This window comes from Lagenorhynchus albirostris, chromosome 5 (genome assembly GCF_949774975.1).
Source record: "Lagenorhynchus albirostris chromosome 5, mLagAlb1.1, whole genome shotgun sequence".
Taxonomy (NCBI): Eukaryota; Metazoa; Chordata; class Mammalia; order Artiodactyla; family Delphinidae; genus Lagenorhynchus; species Lagenorhynchus albirostris.
In genome coordinates, this window is record NC_083099.1 from 32,249,391 (window position 1) to 32,273,548 (window position 24,158).

A 24,158-nucleotide genomic window follows, 5' to 3' on the forward strand; every position below is an offset into this window, starting at 1 on the left:
GGGGTTCCTTTGCTGAGAGAAGGAAAGACTCAGCTGCCAGTTCCCAAGGCTCGCTGGTGCAGCAAACCCAGACAGCACACGTTTAAAGCAGGTTGTCCCCATCTTGGAGTTTATGAAACCTGTACGCTTGTTAGTGTTCGTAAGGCCCCAATAGAATCCACGTGGGTGCTGGGAGTAGGAGCCCTGCCTCAGGGCACCCCGTCCCAGCCAGCTTACGTTTTCCAACCAAGTCAGAGGGAAGAAGTATCCCGATGGGGATGTTCCACCCAGGAGACCATCCCAGGCCTGTGTGGCAGGACTTCTTGCCTTGGAGCTGGTTCAGCTGGAAATCGCTGCCCTTCTTCACCACGGCTACAACATAATGGTGAGTCTGTGGATCTGAAAAGGAGCAGAGAAAGAAGGGCCAAAGGAAGATGCCACATCATTGCCACTCATCTTACACAGTGTGTACAATGGAGCTTGGGGGGATCCTAGGACCTGCAACATCTCCTGGTAAGCAGGCAGAAAAGGAAAGGGAAAGGCCCTTGATTGACAGAAGAAAGGAAACTGCCCCTCTTCGAGGCAATACACTTGAGTTCTTTTTCTGCACCAGCTATTACAGGGCCTGCAGCTCCCAGTCATTGAGATTTACTGTTTCTCCCCACAGGCTCTTCTCCCTTCTCTGTCTGCAGCCTGGGCACGAAGATGAAGGTGTGGGGGGAAGGTATGGAGGGCGTCTCCAGGGTTTCACCAGGGCCCTGCAAGCTGGACTCAAATTGAGACAGACCGTGCTCACACACACACTGGTGACACTCATGGACAAGTATGGCAGGCACCCCATTCTTCGCCTCCCCAAACTCCATTCTTCAAACTGTGTTCTCTAGCAACTGCAGAGGACTTGGCACACGGAGAGGCTGTCCAGGTCTGTGTGTCTCCAGAGATGGGCGACCCCCCCGGGCGGGCAGTGGACTCTGGACAACATGCCCGCTGTCACTCAGCAGCACAAGCAGCATTCCCATCAGGATGCTCAGAGTTCACAGCTTCCCAGAAAGAGCCAAGATCCCAGCCCCCATGAGTTAGTGGAGGTAACAGCCTCTCACAGTCTAGAGAACTCCAGCAGCTTTGTTCCCTGCAAGTGTAATGCCAACAGAGTCCCTGCCTTCTGCTGTAGCTGCTGTGTCAGAACAGAGACCTGGGTCCCCGTGGAAGACGCACCGTCTTTTGACCCGTAGAATTCTGCCACGACAGGCTTCAGGTTGTAGGGGGCCAGGCCTGCCTCAAACACCAAACCTCCATCAATGGTCACAGCATCTGCTTTGTTTGCCTGAAAGAGAAAAGGCCAGACATGAATGAAACCCCTTACCGCTGAGGAAGACTCACCTAACCCTCTGCCAGGGACGCTTGACAAGTATCGCCATGGATACTTGGTATGGCTCAGACCTCCTCCGCCTCCCTAGTGTTGGCTCAAAAGCCTTCTCAGTGAGCTTTCCTCCGACTGTGCTCTTAAAACTACCACCTCATAAATGCTGGAAGCCCTCTGTTTCTCTCCTGAGCCCTTATCAACCATCTGACAAACCTTTATTTATTGTTTGTCCTCCCCTTTGAAATGCAGCCTCCTCCAAGGTGGGGATGTTACTGTGTTGTTTTATCCCGCCAAATCCCAGCACCGACTGCCAGTAGGTGTCCAATAAATGTTGAATTGAGTGAATGAGTTGTAGAATATTTCCACCCATAAGAAGTCATGGTTTGCACTCTTGAGTCTGGATTCCCTCTTCAAGGATCTCTCAGCCAAGAATTCCTTCCTCCCTGAGAGAAGCAGTAACTTCACAGCCTCTTCTCAAAAATGAGGTTGGATTATTCCCTAACCCTCATTTCCTCATGGAAATCTTTTTTTTTCAACTGGAAGTCTGTACCTCTCAATCTCCCCCACCTATATCTTTCCTCCTCCTTCCCATCTCCCCTCCGGCAACCACCCGTTCTCTGTATCTATGACTCTGTTTCTGTTTTGTTATATTTGTTCATTTGTTTTGTCTTTTAGATTCCACATATAAGTGAAATCATACAGCATTTGTCCTTTCTCTGCCTGACTTATTTCACTTAGTATAATACCCTCTGGGTCCACCCATGTTGTCACAAATGGCAAGATTTCATTCTTTTTTATGGGTAATATTCCATTGTATATATACACCACATCTTCTTTATCCATTCATTTACTGATGGACACTGAGGTTGCTTTTGTATCTTGGCTATTGTAAATAGTGCTTTTTATTCATTTCTTAATTGACATTTAAAGTAATTTGGCTTTTTATAAATTTAATACTACATTTCTGTATACTTGCCTCCCTTTACTCCATCTCATTTTTTCTTACATATATTTTACAATGTGTATTCATATATAAGTATATGTATACATATGTATATACATATATCAAGTTAGTATTCTGTTGGTTGCATGTATCAGAAACCAATTTAAGAAAAGGAGGGATTTAGTACAAAGGTAAAAGACAAGAAGGCCTTGTGAACACCATCAAGGTCAGAAGCAACAAGAACAGGTTTCAGTCCATCCCCATGGGCTCCAGCTCATGACTGAGGTTCTAGATGGTTCTCAGTCTTTCCTGCTTTTCACACAACTTCCCCCTCCTGCCCACCTCCTCCTCAAGTTCCAGTATCAGATGCAAAGACAATAGTCTTACAGATATCTCTTAACCAGGTCCCACAATTGCATAAGGTCATATATAAATATGAATGAATTAGAGAAAATAAATAAAGTTTGTGTACATCTTTATGACCCTTACTGAATATTTCCAAATTTTTCTCCAGAAATGATGTAGAAATTTATAATTTCTAATGCCCATAGCAATGCATACCAATTTCACGCAAAACTACTGGCAAGAAATACTATCATTTAAGAAATGTTATCACATTACGAGATATAAACTGCTACCTTAAGGTGGTTTTATTTGCATCCTTTGATTATTATAAAGGATGAACATTTTCCTTTCTTTACTTGTATCGTCTATTAGTTGTCATTTCTGTGAGTAGTTTTTTTATAGCTTGTTATTCTTAAGCATTTCTTATAAATTTAAATGACATCTTTACATAGCTTTTACACTACACTGTTTCGTTATAGCTGATGTGAATATATTTTTCTGTATGCTTAGGGCTTTAATTTTTTTCCTTTGTCAGAGACTTAAAATTTTTACATTTCCAAATTTGTCTACTTCTGTGATTTATCTTTTTATATCTATCTACATTAGTCAAATTGAGTCAAGCTGGGAGTTTATTTTGGTAAATGGATTAAAAATCTCACTTGATTTTATTTCTAAATGGCTATCCAGTTGTCCAACTAAAGAATCCTTTCTCAGACATTTGTTTGGAAAGTATGCCTTATCATACAATATCTAAATCTATGTGTATGTAACCATTAAGCCTAGGACCAGACTGCCTTAGTGTTGGACATTCATCATAGTTTGCATCTACATCATATCATGTAGATAATTAGATAGATGGATGTATGTATAGAAAGCTCAGAATATGTCTGAATTTTGTTCTCTTCCAGATCTTCTGCATCTGTCCGAGGACCCTGTTCTTTGTAATGCTGTTATTAAATATGTTATAGTTTCAGGCAGGCCTCAGCTACTCCCCAGCTCATTTTATTTTTCATAATACTATTTTATATTCTCACCCATACTTCTTCTTAAGAATTGTAAACTTATTTTACTGACTTTTTAAATTTTATAATATAATTTTGATAACAATTATATTAAATTTATGAATTAACTTTGGGAAAATGTGCACATATATGAAGTTTAGTCTTCCTGTCTGGGAATATGGCATATGTTTTAATTTATTAATAAGTACTGTTCATTTGTCTCAGACTTTTGTATTACATTTATAATAATCTTGCGGATCTCTCATATGATTTTTTCCCTGCAACATTTTTCTGTATATCATTTTAAATGTAAATGAGATCACAATTTGAGGTTATTTTTCCCCAACTAGTGACTGTTGATATATGAAAATGACATTAATTGTGATATATTTATCTTTTACCAAACTAATTTTTTCATTAATAATTATGGTAACATTTCTCTTGATTCCATTGTACTTTCTAGGCATGCAAGCATCTGAAAATATTGATATTTTGTTTGTTTCTATCTCATATGTATTTTATATCATTGCATTACTAGGAAATTCCAAAAACAATATTAAGTAATAATAGTGATACTACAGCTTCTTGTTTATTTCTGAGTCTTTATAGATTTCTCTTTCAGTGCAATTCTGGCTTTGCTTTACCGTGGCTATTTTCACTGAATCCTTCTCTATCAGTTGTTTAATTATTATTATTGTTGTTTTCACTATTAATGAATGTTGAGCACCTATATTTTCATCTACACATAGTCTCTGTACTTTCAAGTCTTTAGCTTATTTCTTTCTCCTCTAAAGCACGGTCTAGTTCCTTGGGGGAGAAAGTTGTTCTGAAGCAATAAACTATAACAAGTACAAAAAAAGAAGGAGAAAGTATGGATTTTCTTCCACTCTTCTTAGGCAGCAGTGACTTACCACAATGGCCTTGATGCACTCAAGGTAAGAGGTTCTCTCCACACAGGTGACATGAGGACCCTCCACTGAAAGGACATTATTCATGTTGTCACGGAAGCTGTAGCATTTATTGGCCTCATGACTTGAGGTAGTGCACCATCTCACAGTTTTTTCAGGGACAGCCAGACACAGCCCTACGGGAGACAGGCCAGGGGTGTAAGTGACCCACAGCACTCACCTTTCTCTGCTGTAAGAAGAAGGTAAAGACAGGGTCAAGGGTTGGCTGAGAGGGGTAGACACAAATTGGACTGGCTGCCTGGCCCACATAAATTCTCAGGTCCCATTTCTCTGGTTGTGCCTTTTCCCTTGGAGAAAAAAGCCAAAGCATCCCCCAAAAGTTAAATACAGAATTATCATATGACCCAGAAATTCCACTCATAAGTATATACCCAAAAGAATTGAAAACAGATACTCAAATACATATATACAAATATTCAGAGCAGCACTTTTCACAATGGTCAAAAAAGGTGGAAACAACCCAAATGCACAGCAATGAATGAATTGATAAGCAAAATATAGTACATCCACAAAATGGAATATAATCTACCGTAAAAAGAGTAAAGTACTGCTACATGCTACAGCACTGATAAAGCTCAAAAATAATACGTTAAATGAAAGAAGCCAGACACAAGAGACCACACATTATATGACTCCATTTATATGAAATATCTAGAATAAGTAAATCTACAGAGGCAGAAAGCAAATTGGTGGTGGCCAGGGGCTGGGGAAGAGGAGGATGGGTACAGGATGCTCTCTTGGGGTGTTGGAACTATGGTGGAACTAGATAGAGGTGGTAGTTGCATAACCCTGTGAACATACTAAATACCACTGAATTGTACACTTTTAAATGATTAATTTCATTTTAGTGAATTTCATACCAAAAAAGAAAATAGCATTATGGGAAGGAAGATTTGGGCCTAATGATTTAATCTTTGTCTTGGCATTAGATACTCTAACCTTACATGGTAGTAACTGCTGGGGCATTAAAATCAGTGTCCATTTCACTGGCACTTTAGGCTGTAGTAATTAGTGTTAACAATAATGCAAAGGCAAAATGTTGTTTACAGAACTGTGGTATTTGAGCAAAATGTCATCTTAGATGAAATCTAGCAGATGCAAGTAACAGCAGTCACAGCTATGAATTTTTGAGGAAGCCCTGTGTGTCAGGCAGTGGGCCAGGCACATGACCCTCCTCGAGCGCCCACAATTGTCCTGCTGGTTAAATACTGGTGTTCCCATTTTGTAGATGAATTTAAACAAGCAAACAAAAAAAACTGTCAGAGACATCAAATAACTTGAGATGAAGCTAATACTTGAAACACCCAGGTCTGTTTGACTCCAAAGCCTGTATTGTGTTTTAACTGTCTGCAAGTAGGAAATAACAAAATAAATGGGACAGGAGATGTCAAATTTCCTTAGAGAGAATCCCATACCAAAGACAGTGAGTGACAAATGGAGTGCTTCAGCTCTGTTTTGAACAGGTCTTCGATAGTAGCCGCCAGGGTAGAAGAGCCAGTGAGAGAATGGAGCTGTCAGGACAGATGTCCTTGCGCAGAATAGGAGTGTGTGGAGTAATAGCTCATATTGCATTTTGAGCCTTTCAAAGCATGTTTACTCTGTTTGCCAATACAGATTCTTAAAACGTTTCTGCTCTTAGAAATGACTGATAACTGTAGAGACAATACAACTCTATAAATGAAAATAGCTTTGTAAGCAGGTTAAGTTACACAAAGAGCCACTGTATACAATTGCAGTTTTTTTTTTCCCAAAGGTTTGCACTTACTGAGAAAACCTTTTTGAAAGTCTATTTTCAGTCACCTGTGCTTATGGTCAAATGATTAAAACTGTAGCTTTTGAATTTCTGATGTTTTAAAATTATTTATTTATTTATTATTGAATGAAAGATTCTTTAAATTCTACCGTGCTTTACAATTTCCAAAAGTTTCACACAGATAATTTCATATAATCCTACAATAACCTTTTATTCCCTCTCCTACCTATATATTGCCTCTCATCCCCTCCCTCTCCCCAGTGGTAATCACTAGTTCATTCAGTGTGAGTATAAAATAGGGTGAACGATATTCACATCATTAGGGGAAACGCTAAAGTCTGGACAAAAACATGGTACTAAAGCAGGGAACTAAACAAATGCAAAACAAATAAAACACAAAACAAACAAACAAAAAATCAAACCAGGATGGGCTTCTGTTTCCACCTATGAGAAATAACTGATATGGGACTTGCCCTAGCACTTTAAACAGGTGAGAAAAAAAAAAAAAACCTGGGGAAAAACATACGAAAAAAATGTTTTAACACCTTGGACAACAGGAAGTGCAGGACTGTGATCCCCGAGAGAAGGGAAACAAATAAAGTAAGCCCTGTAATCACACTAGCTTTCTTCCTGGACAAAATGTCCAGATAGCAGGGCAGAGAAGAGAAAAGAAACAGCCCGATGGTCACCCCAAGTTGAGGAGACAGAGATCATAGTTTGGTAAGGTGGAGGCAATTAGAATGTGCAGCACAGGGTACCAAAGAGCAGGGAATGCAAAAAGAGAGGAGAAAGAGAAGAGAGATTGAGATCCAGAATTGTCACACCTTGGAGATTCTGGCTAAATATCAATTTGAGCATTGTGGAGGCCAGGCAAGGACAACTGCTAGGGAAAGAAAATTTAATAGGGAGCCTAAACCAAACATTTCTCAGAACTCAAATGGGGTTTGGAATCATTTGGGTTCCCACCATTCAGAGTGGAGAAAATCTTATTGAATGAATAGTGCATTTATGAAAGATTCCATAAGTAAGCTAAACTAGATCTAGAAAGAAGGGTATTCTAGACACTGCCTAAACATCTTGAAAAATAGTCTTGAGAAGGTTAAGCTGATCTGAAGACATTATGAGTGCCTGTCAGAATAAAAGGTTGACACTCCTTAAATTAAAAAAAAAAAGCAAAAACCAAAAACCAAAATACAGTACTCAGCAAGGTAAAATTCACAATATCCAGCGATCAATAAAATTAATACACAAGTGAAGGTGCAGGAAAATGTAATCCATAACCAGGAGGAAAATCAGTCAATACAATCAGAACCAGAAATGAAAGAGATGAGGAAATTAACAGAAAATAGCTTTAAAACAGCTATTTTAAATGTTATAAGTATGCTCGGAGCGTTAAAGAAAAACATGAACATCAGCGCTGCTGGGGGATGTGGCGCTTCCTTTCTGCTCCCATGCTTGTTGTGGTGCCACCAGACATGCCCTCAACATGCAAAATGATGCCAGAGAGTTCGTGGACCTGTATTTGCCGCAGAAATACTCTGCCAGCAACTGCATCATCGGCGCCAAAGACCACGCGTCAGTCCAGGTGAACTTGGCTGAGGTTAACAAAGTAACAGGCAGGTTCAACACCCAGTTCAAAACCTAGGCTATCTGTGGGGCCATTCACAGGATGGGAGAGTCAGATGATGCCATTCTCCGACTGGCCAAGGCCCATGGCATCCTCTCAAAGAACTTCTGACTGGAGAGGATCATGGATGTGGAATATTTGCCATAAGTAAATAGTGAACCCTACCCCCAAGAAAAGAAAAACATGAGCATAATGAGGATACAAATATAAGACGTAAAGAGCCAAAAAGAATTCCTAGAAATGAAAAATAGAATATCTGAAATAAAAATTCCAGTGGATGAGATTAACAGCTGATTAGATATGCGGAAGAAAAAAGATGATCTAGAAGACATTATTACAAACTATCTAAAATGAAGCAGAGAGAAAGAAAGATAGAAAAACAAATGAGCAGAGCCTCAGTGACTTGTCATACAGTATCAAGTGATCTAACATATGTGTAACTGGAGTCCAGGATAAAAAAGGGGGGAAGGGGCAAGAAAAAATATGTGAAGAAAGATTTGGCCAGAATTTTTCCTAATATTATGAAAACTACAAACTCCCAGTTCTAAAGCAACCAGAGAAAAGAGACAAAATTAGGTACAGAGGAGCAAAGACAATAAATATCTCAGACTTTTTGTCAGAAACCACACAAGTCATAGACAATGGAATATCCTTAAAGTGCTAAAAGGAAAATAACTTGCTAACCTAGAAATCTAAAACCAATGAAAATAACTTTCAGAACTGAAGGCAAAAATAAACTTTTCCAGACAAACAAATGTTGGGAGAATTTGGGTACAGCAAACTTGCACTATAATGAATGTTAAAGGAAGTTCCAGACCCAAGTGGTTACACTCATGAAATCTATCAAACACTTAACAGAAATAACACCAATGTGGCAAAAACTATCTTATAAAGTAAAGGAGAAAGTAATACTCCTAACTCATTTTCTAAGGCCAGCATTAACCTGATACCAAATCCAAACAAAGACATTATAAGTAAAGAAAACTACAACCAAATATCCCCCATGAACATAGACACAAAAATCATTTACAAAATATTAACAAATCAAACGCAGCCAAAAAAAATTCTTAAGTACATGAACACACACACACACACACACACACACACACACACACACACACACACAGGTTTATCCCTTGCCCAGGAATGTGAAGTTGAATTAATGTGCAAAAACTAATCAGTATAGCTCACCATATTACAGAATAAAACAGAAAAATTCATACGATTATCTCTATAGAACAGAAAAGGCACTTGCCAATTCAAAATTCCAAGCAAAGTAAAAATAGAAAGGAATGTCCTCAACCTGATAAAGAACATCTACAAAAAACCCCACAGTTAATATTATACCTAATGGTGAAAGACTGAATGCTTTCAGAAACATTCAGGTCAGAAACAAGGCAAAGATTGACATTCTCTTCACTTCTGTTTAACACTGTATTAGAGGTCTTAACCATTTTAACAAAGCTCAAAAGAGAAACAAAAGGCATACAGGTTGGAAAAGAAGATAGAAAATTGTCTATATTCACAGATAACATGTTTCTCTACACAGAAAATTTTAAGGAATAAATGATTTAGAAAGGTCTTAGGATCTGAGGTCAAAGCGCTAAAATCAGTTGAATCTCTACAAAGCTAAAAAGAAAAAACTGTAAAATGAAACTTTAAAAATACTACTTACGGGCTTCCCTGGTGGCGCAGTGGTTGAGAGTCCGCCTGCCGATGCAGGGGACGCGGGTTCGTGCCCGGGTCCGGGAAGATCCCACGTGCCGCGGAGCGGCTGGGCCCGTGAGCCATGGCCGCTGAGCCTGCGCATCCGGAGCCTGTGCTCCGCAACGGGAGAGGCCACAACAGAGAGAGGCCCGCGTACCGCAAAAAATAAATAAATAATAATACTTACAATGGCTTTCAAAGATATGAAATATCAGAACTTCCCTGGTGGTCCAGTGGTAAAAAACCCACCTTCCAATGCAGGTGACACAGGTTCCATTCCTGGTGGAGGAACTAAGATCCCACATGCCGCGGGGCAACTAAGCCCTTGTGCCACAACTACTGAGCTCACATGCCTCAACAAGAGAGCCCACCTGCCGCCAACTACAGAGCCCACGCGCCCTGGAGCCTGCGCACCACAACGAGAGAGAGAAAAACCTGCACGCCACAAGTAGAGAGAAGCCTGCGCACCACAACAAAGAGCCCGTGCCGCAACGAAAGATCCCATATGCCTCAATGAAGATCCAGTGTTCCACAACTAAGACCTGATACAGCCAAGAAAAATGAAAGAAAATAAGAAAAAAAATCTAAAATAGATATAGATATGAAATATTAGGGATAAATTTAACAAATTATGAACAAGAGCTGTACATGAAAACTACAAAAAATTTCCAAGATAAATGAAAGAAGGCCTAAATAAATAGATATAGAATGTTCATGGATTAGAAAACTCAATATTGTTAAGATGCCAAGCCTCAAAATAATCTATAAATTAAATGCTATCTCAATAATAATCCAAGCCTAATTGCTTTTTATAGAATTTGATAACCTGATTCAAAATTGTGTTTGGATATGCAAAAGATCTAAATGGCCAAACCAACACTGAAGTAGTACAATAGAGTTGGAGGATTTATACTACCTGATTTCAAGACTTATTATAAAGCTATGGTAACCAAGACAGTGTGATATTGACACAAGGAGAGATATAAAGCTTAATGTAACAGAACAGAGAGTCTAGAAATTGACCCATATATATAGGGTCAGTAGATTTTCAACAAAGCTGCTGAGGTAATTCAGTGAAGAAAGGATATTCTTTTCGAAAACAAGTCCTGGAATAACTGGATATCCATATGAGAAAAGTGAATCCCAACTCTTACTTTATACCATACACAAAAATTAACTAAAAATGTATCATAGACCAAAACATAAAAGCTGAAGCTATAAAACTTCTAAAATAAAACAAAGAGGAAACTATTGCAACTTTGGGGGTAGCCAATTATATCAATATTTTTAGAGAGGACACAAAACATAATAACAAAAAATAAAAATTAGGTAAGGGAACCTGATCAAAATGTAAAACATCTGCTCTTCAGAAGGTATCATTTAGAAAATGGAGGGCTTCCCTGGTGGCACAGTGAATACACCTGCCAATGCAGGGGACACGGGTTTGAGCCCTGGTCCAGGAAGATCCCAGATGCCGTGGAGTAACTAAGCCCATGCGCCACAACTACTGAGCCAGTGAGACTAGAGCCTGTGCTCTGAAACACGAGAAGCCACTGAAATGAGAAGCTCGCGCATGGCAACAAAGAGTAGCCCCCGCTCACCATAACTAGAGAAAGCCCATGTGCCGCAACAAAGACCCAGCACAGCCAAAAATAAATAAATAAAATTAATTATTTTATTGGTGGTGTGATGAATTGGGAGATTGGGATTGACATATATACGCTAATATGTATAAAATGGATAACTAATAAGAAACTGCTGTTTACAAAAATAGAATTCAAAAATTCCCAAAAAATTAATTAATTAAAAAAAAGAAAATGGAAAGCTAAGCTACAACATTATTACTCATCAGGGAAATGCAATTTAAAACCATTGTGAGGTACTACACACACCTATCAGAATGGCTAAATGTGAAAATATTGACAACACCAAGTGTCAGCGGGATGTGGAGCAACTGAAATTATCATACTGTGGGTGGGAATGGAAAATGGTACAACTACTCAAAAAAGTTTGACATTTTCTTAACAAGTTACCATTATGACCCAGCAATGCTACTCCTAGATATTTACCCAAAACAAATGAAAATATATGTCCACCCAGAGACTTGTACACTAACATTCATAGCAGCTTTAGTCATAATATCCCAAACTGGAGACAACCTAAACATCCACTAACAAATGAATGGAAAACAAACTGTGATAAAGTCATACCATGGAATACTACTCAGCAATAAAAAGGAATGAACTTTGATACATAAAACAATGTGGATAAATCTCTAAACAATTGTGCTGAATGAAACAAGCCAGACACAAAAGACTATGTAGTGCATGATTCCATTTACATGAAATCCTAGAAAAGGAAAAACTTACCTAAAGTGGGAAAAAATGCGAATGACTGGGAAGGGGTAGGGGACAGTTTGGGAGTGATGGAAATGTTCTATATTTTGATTGTGGTGGTAGTTATGGGGGTAGGCATATTTCTTGAAATTCATTGAACTGTATGTATACTTGTAGGAGAGAATTTTATTAAAAGTAAGTTATGCTTCAATAAAAATGATTTTAAAAAGAAAGAGTGTGTGCAAGCAAGCTAAGTGTCAATGGAGTCAAGTAACCTAAACTAGGCCAGCCATCAATAACACTCCATCCAACCATGTGACAATTTCAAGAACGGGCAATCAGAGCCCACCATGAATCTGCTCTAGAAGGGAAAAGCTGCTGGTGGCCACATGCTCACTGCGTGGAGAAATCTCTTCCCCGGAAGAGCAAAAGGTAGAGAAAGGAGGTGGCAGCCAAGGTGGAGGTACAGGCTGTACTGAGCCCCTGGTTCTTGGCTCTTGCAAGGCCTACAGATCACCACTCCCACTCCTCTGACACTTTTAGTTTAAGCTAGTTTGGTTACATTCCTGTCATCTGCCACCAGAAGGGTTTTTATAGGAAAAGAACACTGAGCTTTGAAGAAAGCACGTCCTCGATTCCAGCCTTGTCCAGTGGCCAAGAGAGAAGGAATGTTGGGATGGAGTGGGCGGAGGGCCAGGGAGAGGCAGCTCTTGCCTCTGTTTAGTAAACACAGAGCCGACTGGGAAAGTGAACTTTTGGTCAGTGCCTGACACTGCCAAGAGAGGGGATGGGGGAAGAACAAACAACAGAAGCCCTGTTCAGGAAGAATACGGGAGAGGCCAGGGGGCTGCACTCTGGATTTTCTGCAGCCATAGTTGGACCACAGCTGTAGCAACATTGCCAGCCTTCCCCAGCCCCATCAGAGCTCCCCGTGTGGCCCTAGGTGGCAGCACTGGGCCAAGGAGGGCCACCCCCATCCCTGAAAGCACTCCTTGCCTTTCCTGCCTTCTTCTGCTCAGCCCAGGTTATGCCTCCCCCCATGATAGATACCCTACCCCAGAAATGATTTAAGACAGCCTGAGACCTGACAGAATCAGGGCTGGACAGAACCCAGTTGTCCCGCCAGGCAGGGGTCTCCACCTGCATGAGGTCAGTGACTTTGCACCATTACCTTCCTTACAGTTACCCAGCCAAGAGCCCTGACAGCCCCCCAACACAGGAAGGGGCCCCCTACATTTACGTGCAGGATTTTTTTTCCAGTGATAACTCACCTGTGCCTACAGCTCTGCCCTTAGGTACATGACTTCATGTCACTTTCACAGCAACTGTGTGTTCGCTGTGAAAAAGTAATTTCTACTGAACTGAGGAGGAAATCAGCTCAGAGAGGAGGGCAAGGGACCACCCAGTCACATGGCACCGAGTGGCAGGTGGATTCCATTCTAGGGTGATTGTTTCTCCCCTATATTCCTCCACCTGCCTAGTGTGTAGTCGGGATGGGAGGCATTGTACAGTTCAGAGCAGGAAAAATCCTTCTGGTTAGATACCTGACATGACAAGCTTACCTGATGTGCCCCTCCCCCTCTTAATAATAGTCCTTGAGCCCTCGGAAAAAATCCCTTCTCTCCTCTGACCCTGTTTCCTTCACTGTAAACTGGACGAACAGCCTCCAGGCCAGGGGTCATGAACTTTTTCTGTACTGGGCTAGCTAGGCAATTACTAGCTTTGTGGGCCATACAGTCTTTGTGGCAACTCTCCACTCTGCCCTTAAAGCCTGAAAGCAGCCGTGGACAAATACCTGAATGAGCATGATCGTGTTGCAATGAAGTTTTATTTATGGACGCTGACATTTGAATTTCACATAATTCTTATGTGTCAAGCTATTTTTCTTTTTATTTTCTTTCACACATGTAAAAATGTAAAACCCATTCTTAGCTCGTTCGGCTGTATATCAGGCAGCTGGCGGGATTTGGTCAGCTGGTCAGAGTTTGCGAACTCCTGCCCTAGCCTGCAGGGTTTCTGCAAGGGCGAAAGTTGGTGAGGTGCACTGATGCACCACCGGCGGTGGAAGGCACTTTGGAGCCAGCCAGGCGCTGGGTTGCTTCGAAGCCGCCTAGACGAGGCAGTGCAGTGTCCCGCCGTGGCTGACCCTCGGCTGGCACCCGGTCCCATCCTAAACGGCCGGCCCCCACCCGGCTCCCAGTGCGCACTCACCCAGAGCCCCCGCGCACAGCACGGAGCAGACCGCGAGCCTCATTCTCCTCGGCGGCGCACGACTTCTACCCGGCTCTCGGGGCCTCGGCCAACTTTACCTGCCCGCGAGGGGGCGGATCCGCCTCCTCCGAAGGGTTCGCCCTTCTGGCCCATCGCCCTCGCCACACCCCCACGCCTCTCCCAGACAGCTCGCAGGGGCTCGCTGCGGCTGCACCTCTGCCCAGCGCCCGGAACTGAGAGGCTGGATCTCTGCTCGCGGGCTAGTAGTCCGTACCCCGGAGGTACGAACCGCAGCAACCCCGGAGCCCGCTGGACAGAGAAGCTGAGGCCCAAGATGAGAGTGACCGCCCGGGCCCCAGGTTAGTTACTAGAATGCGGGTTCCTTGACCCCTGGACCTTCATCCAGACAAGCAACTCTTCGATGTCTCCAACACAGACTCTTCGGGACTGAGGGGCGGTCCACTAGGTGAACACTGTGGACCCTTCCCCCAGGAGAGCACGTGCACACGCATACACAACGTTTTGAACGCAATTTTCAGGTATCCTCAGACTCTTCCTCCAAAAGCGTCTCGGTTGCCCGCTCCGGGTCCCTCCCCCACCCCCAATCCCCCTGACACGGTCTCCTGTAACCCTGGCTGAAGTCTGAGGTCAGGTAAGCGCTGAACCCTGGGAGGGCTGCTTCTACTCACCAGTGCAGCCCGCAGCCCCATCCTCCTGAAGTCTATGAGCTCTGCCTGGGGGAAGTCTTCCGAATTTAGATTTTTCAAAATTTTTCTTCAAGTGTAATAAACATACATAAAACTTAACATATCCTAAGTATACAACTTGAGCAATTATCACCAAGTGAGCACACCCCTGTAACCAGCACCCACATCAAGAAACAGAACGTTAACAGAGCGGGGGGTGCCTCTCCTCCAATTACTTCCCATCTCCCCACAAAGATATCCATTATCTTGACTTCTGGCAACATAGACTAATTCTGCTGATTGTTTAACTTTACAGAGATGGAATCATACAATATGTACAATGTTGCATCTGACTTCTTTCTGGTTACATTTGTAAGATTCATCTATGTTGTTGTGTATAGTTGCCCATCAGGAGATCTTGGTGTTGCATATGACCCCATATTGTATATGCAGGACTTGCTATTTATCCTGCCTGTTGATGATAGTGGTTTCTAGTGGGCTCTTATAGTGAGTGCTGCTGTGAACATTCTAGTACATGTCTTTTCCTGCACACAGGTATACATTTCTGCAGGATATTTTCCTGGCAGAGTGACTGCTTGGTAATAAAGTAGGCATATGTTCAACTCACAGATACTGCCAAACACTTTTCCCAAGTGGTTGAACCAATTTCCACTCCCACATTAAGAGTACAAGAGTTTGGCTGTTCCACATTTTTACTGTTTTGCTGGGAGTGTTGTTGGTTTTGCACCATAATTTTGAGTTTTTCTGATGACTAATGAGGTTGAGTATCTTTATACGCTTATTAGCTATTTAAATGCCCTCTTGTTCAAGTCTTTTGCCCTGGATACATTTTAAGTAGACTTTCTCTCAAGGTAAGTATTAGGACTGGCAATATAGTAGTTCAAACCACAAACCAAGACTCATCTAATAAAGCATCCTCAAAACTGAGTCTTAAGACTGTATTATAATTGAATTTAAACAGTTTATTATTTTAGCCCACCATAACTCTTTATTCTGCCCCCCTCTTCTTGTGCGCAAAGGGTGAATCTTTGCTAAGGAAATACTGTTGTTTGTTTCAGCTCCTACCAAAATTATGAAGTTCTTCCCTCCGTCAGAGATTAACCCTGCCTTCCACTGAGGCCAGAGATAGTCCTGAGGGAGTAAGAAGAGGTTGTAAGTCACAGAATTCACAAGGTCAAAGGCATGAGACTATTATACACAAACCTGGGCTCTCCTCCCCTTCTCTTACACACACACACACACACTCACACTCACACATATACCTCAAAGTAAACAATGTATCCTCTTCCTTCCATATCTTACAGACATCACCATCATTGGACAACTAATGGGAGATTGTCCCCATTCTCTCCCCCTTCACACCACCTCTAGCCAGCTAAGTTGAGTTTTCAATTCAAGAAATTTATTGTCTCTATGTGCCAGGTAACTAGGGACAGGATAGAGTGAGGAGGGGACCTCTCACATCTGGTCAGCTTTCAAGGTGACCATCTGGGCTTTGGAGTAAGACCAGCTGGAGGGCACAGAGAAAGGCTTAGGAGCCTCGGTCACACAAGGTCCATGCTGTGCAGAGAGGCTGTCGGGGTCCCTGAGACCACATCCCATATGCTCATGAGCTGGAAATAGCCAACATATTTCTGGTCAGAGATTAAAGCAACCTCTAGACCAGCAATCTGCTGAACACCATCTCAAAGGAAAGGATGAACATGTCCCCTCCTTGGTGAGACACTCATCAGGGGGTTCTTGGCACGGGGTTTGTCCCAGAGACTGCTATGGTGTAAACCCTTACTCTGGGCCTGCTGTGATGGTGACACAAAGTCCTGAAGGCCACCTGCTGCCCCCCCCATGCCAAAGACACTAGAGGCCAGAGATTCCACGTTGGGACTCAGCTACTTCTGTGTCTCCTTCCACTCAGGGAATCCTTTGATCTTTAGAATTTTTGAAAATGAGAATAGCAGTCCCTTCCTCTTTTTAATCTAGAGAAAAAGGGATTTATATCTTTTTAATGTGAACCTTTTATTGAACTTATACATACATATAGAAAGTGTACACATCATGTGTACAACCTATGGATTAACACGGCATGAACACACCCATGTAACCAGCACTCAGATAAAGAGAATATTACCAGCTCCCTAGGAGCCCCCTCATCCACCTTAGAATCACCAGTGATCAAAAGTAACCATTATTCTGATTTCAAACACCACAGATGTTTCACCTGTTTTTGCATTTCACACAAATGGAATCATAAAGTAAGCACTGTTTTCTGTCTTGCTTCTTTGCCCAAATGTAATATTCATGACAGTCAACCATGCTGTTTCATATACTGTAATTTGTTCATTCTCATTACTGTGTGGTATTCCAATAGTGAATATATCAATGACTATTGATGGACATTTGGGGTTTTCTGTTTTTCAATCTGAGGCTACTATGAGGTAATACTGCTGTGAAAATTTTTGTACGTGTCTGTTGGTGAGCATGTGTCTTCATTTCTGTTGATTATACACGCAAGGGCACGATTGCTGAATCACAGCATATGCCTATGTTCAGCTTTAATAAGTGCTGCCACACTGTTTTTAAAGTAGTTGTACACTTCCCACTCTCCTCCCACTCCCACCAGCGTATGAAAGTTCCAGTTGCCTCACATCATTGTCAACCCTTGGTTCGGGCTGACTTTTTAAATTTAGGTCTCCTGGAGCATATGATGAAGTTCACTGTAGTTTTAATATTAATTTCCCTGATGACTAATAAAGTTGAACACTTTTTCACATGTTTATTGGTGATTCAGATATCTTCTTTTTATTGGATTATTTTCACATTTTTTATGTTGTAGGAGTTCTTTATTTATTCTAGATATGAGAACTGTGAAGGACATATGTATTTCAAATATCTTCTTCCATTTTATGGGTTTTCTTTCACTCTCTTGATGGTGTCTTTTAATAAACAGAAGTTTTATATATTTCTGAGTCCTATTTCAACATTTTCCTTTATGTTTAGCACTTTTTGTAAACTGTTTAAGAAATCTTTGCCTGTCCCAAGTTCATGAAAATATTCTCTTATGTTTCCTTCTAGAAGCTTTATAGTTTTACCCCTCACATTTAGATCTAGAATCCACCTGGAATTGATTTTTTAAAAAAACACAGACATTTATTTTCCATTCATGTGAACGAGAAATTAGGTTAAAAGAAGTGGATGACTTTTCTTAACATGACATTTTTTTGCCCCAAATATTCATTCAGTAGGTCTCCTGGAATTTAACAAATGATGTATAGACCCTGTAATTTGTGCTATATAACTACAGTTATAAACTGAGTAACTTAGTGAGCTATATATAGCATGATGTCATAGAAGACAAGGCTAAGGCACATGGCCTAGATCTTTTTGGAACTGATATTTGTGAATGGTATGGGATAGAAGCCTGTATTCATTTCTCCTTCCATATGTGTGCCCAGTTGACCCAGCACCATTTACTTGAAAGATAATTTTTTTTACTGCACTTTAGTATAAACTTTGTCAAAAATCAGGTAACTGTCTATGTGTTTCTAGACTCTCCACTCTGTTCCACTAAGCTATATATCAACCCTTCCACTTATATCTGTCTCAGTCTCTGTAGCTTTATAATAAGTCTTGATATCTCAGTGAAGACACCCATGTCTAGAGTTTTATTGGTGGAAAGGTTTTCAATTCCAGATTAAATTTCTTTAATAGCTAAAGAAATGTTCAGATTTTCTGATTCTTCAAGTCTTGGTATTGCTAAGTTTTTCAAGAAATTTACCCATTTCATCTAAATTTCAAATTTATTGATGTAAAGTTGTGCACAATATTATCTTTATTCATTTTTTATGTTTACCAGTTTATTATAAAGGATATAGATGAATGACCAGATGAAGAGGTTCATTGGTGAGGTCTGGAAGTGTCCTGTTACAGGAGCTTCTGTCCTTGAGAAACTGGGATGCACCGTCCTCCCAGCACGTGAAAGTGTTCACCAACCTGGAAGCTCTTATACATTTTTAATGTGTGGAGGATCCTTGCTATAATTTTCTTTTTCATTTCTGATATTGGTAATTTATGTTTTCTCCTTTGTCTTGATTAGTATTGCCAAGGTTTTACCTATTTTATTAATTTTCATAAGGAGTCAACTTTTGGCTTTGTTGATTTTCTTTATGGTAAATTCACTTATTGATTTCTGTTTTCTTGACTTTCTTTGGGCTTTGTTCTTTTTCTGGATTTTATAAAAGGAAGTTAAGATCATTGATTTTCAGCCTCTCTTCTACTCTAATATATGCATTGAAGGCTACAAATTTCCTTTTTCTTGATATATTATTATATCTTTATGATTATCTAAAATATATTCAAATATATATTCTAATTCAAAATATATTCCAATTTTCATTGTGATTTCTTGTTTAACTCATAGTTTATTTAGAAATGTATTGCTTAATTTCCAGTGTTTTCAATTTCCTGGTTATCTTTTGTTATTTATGTCTAACTGAGTTCCACTATGGTACGATAACATACTCAGAATGATTTCAGTCTTTTGAAATGTGCTGAAGGTTGTTTGGTGGCCCAGCATACAGTTACTTTTTGTTGTTTAATATGCATTTTAAAATAATGAGTATTCTATGGCTGTTGGGTAAAGTGTTTTATTTATAATGCTATACATAAATCAAATACATACATGTGTTTTATATATATATATATACACACACACACACACATTGAAAATTGTGTTGTTCAGCTCTATAATTGTTTTTATCCGATTTTTCTATTAGCACTGGAGAGAAGTGTGTTCCCCACTATGATTGTGGATTTGTCTATTTCTTCTTTTAACGCTGCTGACCTTTGCTTTATATATTTTAAAACTATGTTTTTGAGTACATACATATTTGAGATTGTGATACCTTACTGTTAGGTTATTCCCTTTATAATTCTAATCATTATGAAGTGCCTCTTTTCATCTCTAGTAATGTTTCTTGCTTTAGAGTCTTGTCTAATATTGGGGTAGTTACACCAGCTTTCTTCTGGCTATTGTATGCATCATATATTTTTTAATCCTTTTGTGTTCAGTGTTTCTGTGTCCTTATATTTAAAGTGTGTCTTTTACAAGCAGCATATATTTTAAAAACTCCATGTGACAATCTTAGACTTTAATTGGCATATAGTTTGTTGACATTTAATGTAATTACTGATATGTTAGAGTGTTATCTGCCACCTTATATTTGTTTTCTATTTGGCTCACCTGTTTTTAATGTGCAAATCTTCTGGCAGAGCATTTTCTCAGGATTTTTAATGTTTTTAACTAACAGTTTGTAGAGTTTGTTCTTTTCTTCCATAACTTTAATAATGTCACTGTATTGTGTTCTTTTGTCTATAATTTCTGTTGAGAAGTCAACTGAGGTCAACTGTTGTTCCTTTGAAGGTAATTTGTCTTTTTCCTCTGGCTGCTTTTAAAATATTCCCTTTATCTTCTTCATGTTCTTTGGTTTGACCATCATATGCCTAAGTGTGATTTTACCCTAGCTGTGAAGGTTTGGGCTAATTTTTTTTATCACTTTTGGAAAATTCTCAGCCATTGTTTGTTTAAATATCCCTCCTGCCTATTCTGTTGATTCTACTTCTACAACTATAATTGTATGTGTAGTAATCTCATTTTTTAATATTTATTTTTTTATTTTGGCTGGTCTTAGTTGTGGAACATGGGATCTTTGTTGCTGCGTGCGGGATCTTTGTTGCGGCATTCAGACTCAGTTGCGGCGTGCGGGATCTAGTATCCCGACCAGGGATTGAACCGGGGCCCCCTGCATTGGGAGCGTGGAGTCTTACCCACTGGACCACCAGGGAAGTCCCTGTAGTAATCTTTTTCAAATGCACACATGTATCATGCCTTTTTCTGTATTTCCATTTTTTTCCTTGTGTTTCAGTTTGGATATTTTATATTAAACCAACTTTCAGTTTACTAATCCTCTCTTCTTTGCATCTATTGTATTGTTAAATCTACTTAATGAGAAATTAACATAAATTATTGCCTTTTTCATGTAAACTCAAATTTCAGACTTTTTAGGGGGAGTAAAACAGGCTCTTTGCTGTTTAGAATGTTATTTCTGAGTTGCAAAAATTCTCTTTCCATGGTTTTGTAATTCCTGTATTCCCCCATTCAGTCTTGGCTGCCATAAGTGCAAAGACACTTTTTCTTGCATCTTTAGTGGAACGATTGCCTTTTTCACTGCTAGAATTTCCATTTTTATTTCTTCTTCATAGATTCCAATTCTCAAATGAAATTCTCCACCTTTTTCATCCTTTTATTCTACTAAGAAGATAAAATGGGGACTGATCACTTTCATCCAATCAAGGTTTGGCTGAATCAAGACTAGCCTGCAGTTTTGATAGGCTCCTATGTCTACCCACTGAAAGCCTGGTGTGGTGGGCAGAAAAATGGCCCCCCAAAGACATCCATGTCCTAATCCCACAAACTGTGAATATGTTACACTACATGGCAGGGGAGGATTAATGTTGCAGATGGAACTAAAGTTGCTAGCCAGGCAATTTGGGAATAAAGAGATTATCCTAAATTATCTGTGAGGGTCAATGTAATCACAAGGGTCCTTTAAATGTGGAAGAGGGAAGTAGAAGGGTTAGTGTCTGAATAAGGCAAAGAAAGCCTGCAGTTGCTGGCTTTGAAGATGGAATGGGCTGCAGTCATGAGCCAAGAAACGTGAGCAGCTCTAAAGCAGGAAAAGCCAGAAAATGGGTTCTCCTATGGAGCCTTCAGAAAGGAGAGCAGCCCTGCTGACAACTTGAGTTTAGCCCAGTGAGACCCATTTCAGACTTTAGTCCTACAAAACTGTAATATAATAAATCTGTGTTGTTTTAAGCCACTTAATTTGTGGTGATTGTTATAGCAGCAATAGGAAACTAATACACCTGGTATATTCTTTGGGACCTCTCTAAGGTGTGGAATTATATTTTTTGCCTCCCTTTCCACAGAACTTCAAATTGTGCCAAATATCTTAAGGGGAGAACTGGTCATTTATCAGGCTTAGTTCTCTGCACCTCCCTTCTCATTGGGATCTTGTCTCCACTTGTGTTTTTCCAGCCGTGAGACTGCCAAAGCTCTGCTAGCAGTAGCCCTCTGCTCAGGCAAAACCAGATACCTCTTACCTTGTACCAGGAAGTGGCAAATTCCCCCAAGGAAATGTGGTTGCAGAATGTCATCTCACCTCCCTGGGTTACCCCTTCCCTTTTCCAGAAATTTGGCACTTCTAATGTCTAATGCTCTTAAATAGGTTTTCTGGTGCTTTATCCACATCTAGATGTGCTCAACAAGAGCACAGTTCTTGAACAAGCTACTTCACCATTACAGAAGCACAAATGAGGACATTAACTACTAATTTTTAATCTTTATTTTTGAAGATTCTAGTATATTGTTACTGAATGAATGAATTTTACAAGTTATTGTGCTCACAACTGCTCTAACTCCTCATTTATTCATACCTTTGAAAGGAAATAGGGTCTATGAGGGCAGAGACCACATTCTTCTTGTTCAGCATGCTAACACTGGTATAAGACTCAAAAAAAAACGATCAAATATATGATAATTATTATGAATAAATGCATGTAAAGGATTGACTCAAAAGGAGGTTGAACAATCTTCTCTGTAGGCCTGTGGACAAAAATCAAATAGGGTCAAGAGGTGAGCATTGCTCCTACGGTTAATGATCTACCTAAAGCTAACACAGCCTAAATCCAATAGACCAAGATGCCCTCTGACCTCTGAGTGGAGCAAACTCTGGAAAATTCCTGTGTACCGGAACAAAGTCATATTGCAAAGGAAGGACATCCATAGTCCTAAAGCCATCTCTGTTGTTTTGGCACAATCTCTCTAACAGCAGAGCAGGAGGTTAGGAGATTGTATTGTAGGAAACAAGTTAAAGACTTCATTATGGCCTTTGGAAAATTAGGGATTTGTGAATTTATCATTAACTGTGTGCGAGGCACTGAGCTAAGTGCTTTTCAGATATTAATTTATAGCAACTCCATAAGGTAGGTGCTATTGTCATCCTCATTTCATACAGGAAGAAAGCGAAGTACAGAGAGGTTAAGTTACTTGCCGAAGGTCAGACAGCCAGTACATGTCAGAGCCGGCAATCAAACTAGGCAGCCTGCTTCCAAGTCCAAGCTCTCCCCATGTGGCCTCTGGCATTTGTCTCTGAATCAGTTTCACTTTCCTCTTTCCAAGGCCCTTTGTGGTAATAAAAACAGTTTTTGAAGTGGCAGCACATTTGTTTAAACCCTGGCAACTTCAGAATTGATTAGGTTGGTACTAGTTGACATAACAGATGAAACTCCCGATCTCAATGGTTTAACATAATGGAAGTTGGCTTCTTGCTAATAAAAAACTCAGATGGCAGCAGTGGTCTTGTTTGGTTGGAGAGGCAGGGATGGGGAGTTCACCTTCATAGCTCTGGTCAGTCATTCAGAGATCCAGGCTAAGAGATGCTCTGCCATTTTCAACATGTGGTTTCCAAGATTGCCTTGTGTATTGACATCTAGAATAAGGAATTGTGTAAGGCGGTACAAGATGTTTCCATGAGCCAGGCCTGGAAGTGCTAAACATCACTTCTACCTATATTCTATTGGCTATAACTCAGTCACATGATCCCACGGAGATGCAAATAGGATGGGAACTGGAATCCCTGGTTTGGGCAACTTTGTCCCAGCAACAACACACACTATCAAAGAGGACCGCATGCCTTGGGTCTTTTGTCTCAGTTTGAGTTTCCCCAGAAAGCACACTTTTAGACAAGCCTTTCTAAATGTTTTATTTGGTAAGTGAAGAAACAAAGGTTAGAGAATGGGGAAGGGAGACAGGGATAAGAGGCATCCAAAGGATGTACTGACAGGTCAGTTATCACTGTGGAGACTGGGGCTTAATTCCACTGGGGAAACTCTGGGAGCCAGGGTAGAATATCCCATTAAGAGGCTTGCAAACAAGAGTCTTTATACACGAACTTCTGTCAGTCATTGTTTGAGAGTTTTTTCCCATGGGTCATAAATCCCCTTGCCTTCTGGGATACTGTGCAGGTGGCTAAGCAGACTCCTGGTGTCAGAGAATGGCTTCATGCAAAGGAATGCAGGTGCTGGCAATTGGAAGTTTCCCAATATGTCTGTGAGTGGTAAGGCTGAGGGGATATGTATGGGATACTAAGGATCTGCTACACAGT

At 40.4% G+C, this 24,158-nt stretch overlaps 1 protein-coding gene and 1 pseudogene across 3 annotated transcripts in view; one reads left to right on the top strand and one right to left on the bottom strand.

Moving 5' to 3' along the window:
* LOC132520436 (inhibitor of carbonic anhydrase) overlaps nucleotides 1-14,276 on the bottom strand; it is a 40,056-nt gene extending 25,780 nt beyond the window's left edge. For all 3 annotated transcript variants that reach the window (XM_060149184.1, XM_060149183.1, XM_060149182.1), the window contains exons 1-4: nucleotides 14,234-14,276; nucleotides 4,543-4,715; nucleotides 1,195-1,303; nucleotides 217-378 (exon numbers count right to left, since the gene is read on the bottom strand). In XM_060149184.1, coding sequence (XP_060005167.1) covers nucleotides 217-378; nucleotides 1,195-1,303; nucleotides 4,543-4,715; nucleotides 14,234-14,276 — 487 coding nt within the window. The remainder of the gene's footprint in view (nucleotides 1-216; nucleotides 379-1,194; nucleotides 1,304-4,542; nucleotides 4,716-14,233) is intronic.
* Nucleotides 7,839-8,125, top strand: LOC132520437 (small ribosomal subunit protein eS21-like; annotated as a pseudogene).
* Nucleotides 14,277-24,158: the final 9,882 nt, after the last annotated feature.